A 10,944-nucleotide genomic window follows, 5' to 3' on the forward strand; every position below is an offset into this window, starting at 1 on the left:
ATCTATCTATCTATCTATCTACACTATCTATCTATCTATCTGTCTGTCTGTCTGTCTGTCTGTCTGTCTGTCTGTCTGTCTGTCTGTCTGTCTATCTATCTATCTATCTATCTATCTATCTATCTACCTGTCTGTCTGTCTGTCTATCTATCTATCTATCTATCTATCTATCTATCTATCTATCTATCTATCTATCTGTCTGTCTGTCTGTCTGTCTGTCTGTCTGTCTGTCTGTCTGTCTGTCTGTCTGTCTGTCTATCTATCTATCTATCTATCTATCTATCTATCTATTTATCTACCTGTCTATCTATCTATCTATCTATCTATCTATCTATCTATCTATCTATCTATCTATCTATCTATCTATCTATCTATCTATCTTTCTTTTTGTATCTCTCCGCCTGTGGAAAGGATCTGCCTAAGGATCACCTCTCAGTCCGAGTCCGCTATACGAAGAACGATGTCGGCGCCAGCAGACAGACACACAGGCAGTGCATTAGTCTCGCAGACAGACAGCTGTGTCTCTCTCTGCATTCGCAATGTGAGCTACTGTATATGAGCACAGAGTCGCTTTTCTCCTCACTCTCTCCTCAAGGCCAGGAGCTTGACTGCTACACAAACATCAAAGCTGATGCTCCGACTCTGTTGACATTTCCAGCTAACACTAATTTACGGGTGTGAAGATAAGTATAAGAGTCTCTTTACGAGCAGAGCCGTCACACAAACTCGTCGTTTCCTACGAGCAGCCAGTTCCAGTTCTCGTTTCTCATTCAGACTCGGAAGACACCGACAATCCCAGTGTCAGTTAACAGACATAAAAGGTTTCTCAGAGCCGTGCCTGGAAGCCACAACACCGGAAATGAGACGAGCGTCAGATTACAGCCGCTCTGCTTCTATAGCACCGAACTATGAATGACGGCTGTTTATGATATCGAATGAGAGGGAGAAGAAAATTCCGGAGTCTGTTACAGCTGAACAGTGAAAATATGTAAGAATTCAATTCAAGATTCAGAGCAGCATCACGAGCAGTTATGTTTCTCTGAGAAACTTCTCGGACGCATGCATCTTCACGCCCAATTAGCTAATGCAGAAAGTTTTATACAGTAGGTGTGGTAATGGAGCTGATAGTATAGCAGCCATATAGGCTGGATAAATAATGCATAGAGCTGATCAAGTCTGCTATCATCTCACTGTGGAAATTTAGATCATGGATAATTCTCGAGCCAAACTTGAGCCACAACAAACTTCAGACCAAAACGGTTCAGCTCAGTTAAACACTCACTCATTCATCTTCTACCGCTTATCCGAACTACCTCGGGTCACGGGGAGCCTGTGCCTATCTCAGGCGTCATCGGGCATCAAGGCAGGATACACCCTGGATGGAGTGCCAACCCATCGCAGCTCAGTTAAACATGTCTATTAAAAAGCATGTTTAACTTTAACAATATACATTTTTCTTCTTTTAGCTTAGACCTGATTACGATACTAGATATTGTTTCAATGCTATAAGACAGTGTTACTCATTGCGCAGCTCGCGAGCCTCCTGCGGCTCGCCAAGCTTTAATATGCGGCTCGCATGGCAGTAAATAATACGATGATATGATCATGTGGTTAAAATGTATTTTTCATTTAAATAACATTAAAAACAATCAGGGAACCATAGAAAAACGAATGTGCTCTATTACAAATAATAATATATATTTATATATATTATTTGACTCGTCACTGACTCACTGCGTTCTGCGCAATAGCCAGTTTTTGGCGGCCTGTCAGAAGCTAGTTTGTGTTTCATGCTAGTTAACAACTTGTGTTTACTGTACACACACGGACTAAAAAATGGATCGATTTCTTATCAAACAATATCGTGCACAAAATGAACAGCAACAAAGCAATGTGACGGTGACAAAAGAGGTAACTGTTGGGGAGCATGCGTCATCCGCGACTCGAGTAATTATTGTATTGCAATATCGTACATTGTATTTAAGCAGATAAGCTATTTAAGACTGAATAACTTGGCATACTTTGCGGTGAAAGTGGCTCTCCTATTGACTTTGTCCTATCAGTGTGGCTCACATGAAAAAAATAGTGAAGACCACTGCTATAAGAGATGCTATTGTGTCGAGAGCTATAATCCTGATTTGATGCCACTAAAAAAACATGTGCTATCAGTTTGAACTTTAACTATGCTTGCGTTTGAACCGATGCGTCCGTATCGTAAATACTGAGACTGCTGTACTGACTTCAGTTGCTAAATCTTTATCTTCTCTCAGTGGAATAGCCTGTGGAGCATCTGAGGAGGACGTACTGTATTCTTCTCTTCTGAATACTGGATGAGAGGTTTTTCATTCACCTGCAGGTTTTTGAGTGAATAGTGCAAGTAGGGGGAAAAAAAAGAACGGTGATGGAAGGGAGAGTGTGGCTTAATGAACACTGACATTTCAATTTAGTCTTTGCCCCTGTGGCATTTCACAGCTCAAATGATAAAAAATGACACTTACCAAAGAGTTTTCCCCCTGAGGTCAAAATTTAGAATTCTGTGCCAACGATAGTGCAGCTGTAGGGCTCCTGAAGGCCGAGGATGCGTGTGTGTGTGTGTGTGTGTGTGTGTATGTGTGTGTGTGTGGGGGGAGCAATATCTGAGATGCAGAACGTGATGGTTATTAGCGGTTGTTTATGAACCTAGTCTACAGATGAGGACGTGAGGAAGTGCACAGAGTGTGAAGATGAGGAGGTGAGAAGGGTGAACTAAAGCACCGCCGCATCACTGTCTAACAAGTTGGTGAATGGAATGACAAATTAATAAGTGAATAAACGTACAGTCTCTTTTTTTTAACCCCGTAACAGCGCAGCTCCACAACAACAGCACTGTATTTTCTTCAGAAGGCCAGAAGTATTGAATATTTCATGCATGACTCTGTCAAGTCTTGTCGAGCGAGGAACAGTGCTGCAGATAAAGTACTTTTTAGAAACTTGGGCAACCTCTCTCTGTCTCTTCCTCTCTCTCTCTCTCTCTCTCTCTCTGTCTCTCCCTCTCTATTTCTCTCCCTCTCTCTCTCTCTCTCTATTTCTCTGTGTCTGAAGATCTGTGTCAGACTCGGCTCCTGGGACTCGACCATGTTCTGAACTGATGGAGTTCTCCCTCTCTCTCTCTCTCTCTCTCTCTCTCTCTCTCTCTCTCTCTCTCTCTCTCTCTCTCTCACCTCTGCAGTGTTTAACCTGCCATGCTGCACCAAGACCTGCGATGAGAACTGCGCCACTGCAGACAAAAAAAAAGTTCTTTTTTTATTCTCTCCCACATGATTGGTGATTTTGAAAACATCAACATTGATGTAAAAAAGTGACTGATGCTAGCATGAATAATGTTTATGGAGGCTAATGATCAAAGATAAGCTGATGCTAGTAAGGCCAAGATAGCATAATGTAACTAATTATCAACAAAAAGCTAACATTAGCAATGTCCAGCTATTATAAGGTATCTATTTATCAAAGAGAAGCTAATGCTAGCAATGTTCAGCTAGCATAAGACATCCAGCTAGCTCTCTTTTTGTTCAACATAACATGTCATCTACTGACTTCAGTCCATCCATTGTTAGCACTGCTAGTAAATGATCAATAATGAAAGTAAAGTTTTTCCGCGGCTATGACTGCTAAACTATGCTAGCTATGTGACATCTTGCTAACCTGACGGAAAAAAAACGTTGATGATGTTCTGGCCTGCAGCCATCCCGGCTTCTACCTTTCCAGGAACCTGATGCCGGCTTTCGCTGTCCGAGAAAGCTTTCTTCTGACTTTTTAGCGTTGATCAATACCAAATTTAATTTCATATCTCCATCGCTTTAGCCAACAGATAGAGAACGGCGGTTCATCTTCGTGGAGAAGCTTTCACAGTAACAGTGTAGACCTTCAGTGAGCGCTAAAGCTACTGTATTCTACTGACTTTCACAAGATAAAGACAATTTAGAATACATAATCCATGTTTTTAGGTGTTTTCTATGTAGAGAACCTGTACAGAGGTCCAGAGAACAAGTAAAACTACCAAAGAACAGATGTTTCCACTCCTTTATTTGTCTCCCAGGCTTTCCTTCCAGTTCAGCCGTAAGGCTTTAATCACTGGATGGTGCCTGAGCCAGCAGTTCCTCTGAGTCAACACAAGCGATTAGGTCGAAGTAGTCTGCGCTGTAGATTACAGGACGAGATTCAACAGCAGCATTTTGTATTAATGAGCCAACGGAGCCAGTGAACGAACCCCGGCTTTGTTCTCTTAACAGCTTGTCTGCTTGTAGGTGATGTGAGAACTGAGAGGTGACATGGACGTTCCATGGCTGGACAACACACACAGGGGGTCCATGTATATGTGTGTGTGTGAGAGAGAGTGTGTGAGAGAGAGAGAGAGAGAGAGAGAGAGAGAGAGAGAGGGGGAGGATATTTGTGATGTTTTTCCACCTAAGTTCCTCTCTGGAAAGCTTAGTCAAATGATATACTGTAGACTACAAGATATTCACTTATGTGTTCTGGTTTTGATCCCAAACTCATTTTGTACTCACTTCTTTATCAACTACAATCTACTGTGCTGTGTTCAGTTCTCTAAACATTACTACACTTTTGTTTTTTCATGTAAATAACAGATAAAGCACATAAACAAGCATCTTCAACACTATATATGTACATTTATTAAAGTAATGTGAGTACAGGTAAATCCTAACAAACATATATTTGTCTTTGTCTTTGTGTATTTCTATCTATGTATCTTGTATCATCATATCGCATCTATGTATGTTCTATATGGTTTTTTTTCTTAAATAATTATATATTTGCACCTTTTCTCTACAGCATCTTTTCATCTATTTGGCACCAAACTAAAATCTACTGTGCACATATACACAAAAACACAAAAGAAAGCATTCGCAACATCACACACATAGATGCATCTGTCGTTAAAATATTTATTCATGAACGCTTGGGTACGTTTATTTAGTGCTCAAAATATTTGCATTATATTTCAGATTTTCACAGGAAGTGGGTGTGGTCTCGATTGTAACCAGATGCCCTGTGGATATTTCTGGAACGCTTTCTATTTTCTGTCGAACGTGACAGAGAAAGGATGCTAACTATGTTTTTTCTCAGATTAGCTGTAATGAGTGCTAAAGCTGACAACAATAAACATCTGATAACATTTTTCATCATCTATCTATCTATCTATCTATCTATCTATCTATCTATCTATCTATCTATCTATCTATCTATCGATCTATCTATCTATCTATCTATTGATCTATCTATCTATCTATCTATTGATCTATCTATCTATATATCATACATTTATATTTGTACACACAAATAAACTTGTACATAAATATCCTCATCACTTGTTAATTTATCCTCACCACATACTGTATATATGTGTGTATTAAAGAATTTAAGCATGCATAAGCATATATGTGTTTATATTTCTTTAAATTCCCTGCCTCCTTCTAGATCTTGTATAATCAAGCACCATGTGCGGGGTTCACTTTTCTAAACATTACTTTGTATTTCTGAAGGCCAAAACTAACCAATAACCTCATACATAATTAAGAAGATTGGATGAAGGATATATTGATTTGTGTGTGTGTGTGTGTGTGTGTGTGTGTGTGTGTATAAGGTATGTTTTTCCCCTATGTTTTTATTGCTCTGAGCAATCGGATGCCTTTGTTCAGCTCTGTCCATCTGACAAAGGATTACGTGTGGAGAATGGGGGAGGGTCGACGTGGCACACGGTTCTAGCAGTTGGGGTGGCAGGTGCCACAAGTCGCAATGAGCTTCCTTATTAGCATTACAAAACACCCAAGCTGTGGGTGAGGAGATCCTGGTAATACGGTATGGAAATTGTCCTGGTCAGTGATGTCATAAATGTTTTATAGGTGATATGGATTCCTACTTTACCCTAGAGTTGATGTTTAAGCCTTTGCCTCGAATGTAGGTTTTGTAGGTTCATTTCACTTTCAATACAACGCTCATTGTGTTTAACCCTTAAAGCCAGGTTTGGTTCTACTTTCTTTCCTTGCAACCCAATATTTCTATCAGTGTGTCTTAAAGGAGATAGATACTCTCTAAAGCTCCGACGAAGCTCTTTAAAGAAATACGCTATACAGACGAGACAGAAGGTCATGACAAAGATCCGAGAAATCAGACAGATAGGGAATTCTGAAAACCACACTTTTATAGCATGTGCTAAAATAAAAAAAATAATAAAGTTAAAAACAAACTATCCCTCAAAACACAGTCCAAAGCTTTGATCTTTTGAGGTCAGGGTATTTTGAATATACTGTACAGTCGAAAACAAAATTCAGAAGCAGGGCTGTGGATGTTATGTAAAGCTTGTGAACTACTTTAAATCAAATATAGGTATCAAAAGGCTACTTCTAACACACAGTCATTTATGACAGACTTCATTCATGCCTCACACGTTGTATGTTCTTATTCTTTTATTCTACAACAATGTGCTAATTTCAGTTTTCACTGCTCTCCTGGAAAGCAGCAAAGGACAGGAAATTGTTATTTCGGGTTTCCTGAGAGTCGGGTAGTTCAAGGTCGCAAGAATGGGTCGCAATAAATTATGTCATGAGACTAGAAACACTGAGCAACGGCACACTTCATTAAAAAACTATCAAATATTGTACCCTATATGGCAGTTATTTATTGTTGAACTTCATGTTCCTTTAAAATTACAGCCCATAAACATCGTGTACCATAAACATGTACTTAAGTATTGGAATTTTATTTACACCTAATTATTTCCACAATTTTACTGTGTTCAGTTCTGCTGCACCTGTGCGGCATGGCTCAGGTGTGTTCTGCAGATTAAATTAATATATGATACGTCTTGGAGTCCCAGAGGACCATCAGCACCGTCTCATCTATATTGGATGATTTATTAGTGATTTAAATATTTCTTCCAGAACATACAGGAATGAACTCGATTATTTAAGCAGATTCAATTTTATGGCATTTTCTTAAGAGGATATAAGAGAATATATTTTTATATGTATATCGACCTGTGTGCTGTTTGATGGGATGGAAAATGATGATGTAGCTGCATCTCTAATAAAAACAAAAGCGAATTTGCTACGAGTCCCGCTCATAATCTGGGAAAGTTTTCCAAGCAACATTTTAGAATTGTAAGGAATTCATTAGTATATTAGGATTTTGTTTAGCTCCTGCTTTAATCAGGAGCTACTCTATATGTGACACTTTTTCATGAATATTTGGAAACCATCAAATATACTTTAGTATACTTTAGTATATTTTTTTAAGTACACGTAGTAAAAAAAAAAAATTGGCACTCTTAATGATACCACGACAGTGATAAGTAATAATTCTTCTTCTTCTTCTTCTTCTTCTTCTTCTTCTTCTTCTTCTTCCTCTTATATTATTATTATTATTATTATTATTATTATTATTATTAATTTATTAATTTATTAATTTATTAATTAATTAATTAATTAATTTATTTATTTATTTATTTTTAAATTATTATTATTATTATTTATTTATTTTTAAATTATTATTATTATTATTATTAATATTATTATTATTATTATTATTATTATTAGTAGTAGTAGTAGTAGTAGTAGTAGCGTTTTATTTTGTCTATTTAATTACTATTTTTAATTTACAATTGAAACTTTCCTTCCTTTTTCCTTATACTATTCATTTCCTCATACTCTTGATCACGAGAACTTTCACTAATTTTATACGTTATTAAAAACAAGTTCACTGAACACTATCTCAGTAATAAAGTACACGAATGCACATATTATATGTGATGCCGACATGTTATATATGTTCAGCAATTTTTTTTTTGCTTGACTTTTTTTTTCTAAATTGTATGGTGATGCTGATTTATTTGCACGCGTCATATTTTATTTATTTATTTTTTTTAAAAGTCCTCAAAAGGATCCATGGGTCATGGTGTATTCTGAAGGCTACTGCAACACTGGATGTGCACAACCCGGCACTGCTTTTTTTTTAAGGCTGTGCATTAAATGAGCACTGTGAATGAACCAGCTTTCTGGTTTTCTCTGCTATGTCTTTTAATAGATAAGGTACTCACGGGATGCAGCGCGCGCCAAGTCGTTTTTTGGGAACACGTTCACTATCCATATGAGGAGTGAAATCTCTGCTGCTCGGAACCGCCGCATCCTCACATCCATCCTGATGTAAACAAAGGGACAGTCTGTTTTCTCCTGTAAGGGTGTACTCACACCCCTCCCTTCCTTCTCCAAGGGGTCCCACAACACTAGACCTGCTGAGGTCCCTTTTTTTTGTTTCAAGATTCTGCTGCTGATGATGATGATGATGGTGATGATGATGCTCCACGCGCGCAATACTACATTCGGTATTTGTAATATATCACCCAGCAACGACAGCTGGCACACAAGGCAGGAAGTCGCGTCGTTTCTTGCAGCATCGTCGTTCCTCTGACCGTTTGTTCGCTCGCTCGGTTTGCATTGTTAGACCGCCGATATCCAAGACACCACCTCGCAGTCGGGATGGTCGCTGTCTAGTGCTGAAATGAACAGGGGCTCGGATTCCTCTGCTCCCCCCCGCAGTTGGTACAGTCCACCACGGACACGTATAGGGAGGAAGAGACGCTGGAAAGGGAATGTTACAACAGGAGGCAAACATGGGGGGAACTGTCAGGCTGTAAATAAGAGAAAGTGAAGGCGGTGAGAGAAAGCAAAACAAAAACAAAACGTTTCATGTTTTTTGTTTACTGGTTGTTTTTAGCGCCACACAGCGTCTGAATATCTTCCATGCTAACAGTTCTTGGTTCTCATAACATTTGTTTTTGGTTTCTATCACATAATAAGAACAGGTATTTTTAGTTCCTGCTAGATTTTGTGTGAAAGTTTTCTTTAAAGAAATCTCATGTTCTGGCAACTTTTAGATAATTCCAACACAAATTTTTATTTCATTTCATTCCCATAATATTCTGGGAACCTTTAAATACTTTGAACATTTAAGAAAGCCAGGATGGTTTAAATAACATTCCTCTAACTTAGAAATAAATTCAGGAATGTCATTTATAAATAATAAATAATGTAATATAATGGCAATATGATGATATAATGATGATAGTAATAGTATGAATAACATAGCATCATACACGCCATTGTAGCGCCATCTGCTGACAGTGATTTGAACTGCAGTCGAAAAGACATCAATCACAAACTTGTCCCTTTCCCCTCAGATGACCCCTTGCTCTCTAACCTAGACCTCACTAACACTAATTTTCAGGGATACAGTCTAATCCATTTTTTACATGCAATCTGAGTTGAACCGAGTACTGATTGTTTCACACACACACACACACACACACACACACACACACACACACACACACACACACACACACACACACACACACACACAGAGCAAGACACTCACTGAAGGCCTGTTGTGTGTCGATGCTTATGGCAATCTTCCTTTATTTATGATAACACAACTTCTATCACTTTACTGATGATTTTTTATTGTTTTATTTCATCAGAGGTGGATTTCTTTATAATCATCCTTAATGTTGAAATTTAAACCCACATGAGTCCATATGTTTATAAAAATAGGTTAAAAACAGTACAACATTTGCAGCAGATTCTCAGAACAAAAAAAAACAAGAAAGAAAACCTGACGCATCTAGTAAAGGTTTCTTGCCTCCCTGAAAGCTATGCAGGTAGAATAAAAGAAATATCACTAAAGAAGTAAACAAAACGTTAAAAAAAAAGACAAAAACAAAATTGAATACCCTTTCATGATGTTCATGCATTTTAGAAAGGCTTTGGTATTTATTATTGTTTTTTTTTTATAACCAATTTATCTCTTTAAAGATCAGACTATCATTAACAGACTAACAGAATTACTTTAAGCTCTGATCACTATCACACTCATACTCTGAAGTGTATTGGGTTTTATATGTACAGTGTGCTATAAAAGCACCTTACTACAGGACTGACAGTATCTATGAACGATCTGTGAAAACATCAGTGGACCATTTTTTAACCGCTACTGATTATTATTTTAGGTGGTGGATTATTCTCTGTGCAGCACTCACAGTGAGTAATTCCAATTAAAATGGCCAAGAAAATTCAGTATTTGTTTTGGGTATGATGCCGTGGTTACTCTTTAGTGACCCGATCGGAACACGAGGACTCAAATATCAAATCAAAAGCTCAGGGTTTATTTTCTATAACAGCAGCTGTGACAGTAATTCCAGGTTTATAGGGTTATATTAATGTAAAAGAGACACAGTGGCTTAGTGGTTAGCATGATTGTCTCACATCTCCATGGTTGTGGATTCGATTCCTGTCTACACCCTGTGTGTGGAGTTTACATGGTTCTCCCAGTGCTTCAGCGGTTTTCTCTGATTAGTCAAATTTCCTCCCCAAGTCCAAAGATATTTGGACTGATTAGAATCTCTAAATAGTCCATAGTGTAATGAGTCTGTCTGTGTTTCTGTCCTGTTTCTGTCTGCTGTCTTTTCCTGTGGTTAATTGTTTGCTCCACCCACTCTTTGGTTTCCATGGACATTAATTGTACTCCTTCTCTCCTTCAGGTGTCTTGTCTTTGTCTCTAATTGGTTCTGCTCTGTGATTGGTTCTTGTCTGTTATTTAGACTCTGTGTGTTCACTTCCCTTTTGTTGGTCGTTATTGCTTTGTGCTTGTATGTATGTTGTGGATGTTCCGGTCTCCTGTCTGCTCTGTTTTGACTCTGACACGAGGTTGGACAAAGGCGAGTGAGGATCCAAATGCAGTTTTAGATTTTACTTAAACCAAAACAAGAAACAGGTAATACAAACAAGCAAACAAACAGGCAGGCAAAACAGAGCAGAATACAGAGCAGACAGGAGACCGGAACATCCACAACATACATACAAGCACAAAGCAATAACGACCAACAAAAGGGAA

The 10,944-nt window shown here is 38.2% G+C and overlaps 1 protein-coding gene across 1 annotated transcript in view; it reads right to left on the reverse strand.

Moving 5' to 3' along the window:
• Window positions 1-8,532, reverse strand: part of cntnap2b (contactin associated protein 2b) — a 50,746-nt gene extending 42,214 nt beyond the window's left edge. The window contains exon 1 of the mRNA XM_060868532.1: window positions 8,093-8,532. Coding sequence (XP_060724515.1) covers window positions 8,093-8,192 — 100 coding nt within the window. The 5' untranslated portion in view covers window positions 8,193-8,532. The remainder of the gene's footprint in view (window positions 1-8,092) is intronic.
• Between the last annotated feature and the right edge of the window lie 2,412 nt (window positions 8,533-10,944).

This window comes from Tachysurus vachellii, chromosome 1 (genome assembly GCF_030014155.1).
Source record: "Tachysurus vachellii isolate PV-2020 chromosome 1, HZAU_Pvac_v1, whole genome shotgun sequence".
NCBI lineage: Eukaryota > Metazoa > Chordata > Actinopteri > Siluriformes > Bagridae > Tachysurus > Tachysurus vachellii.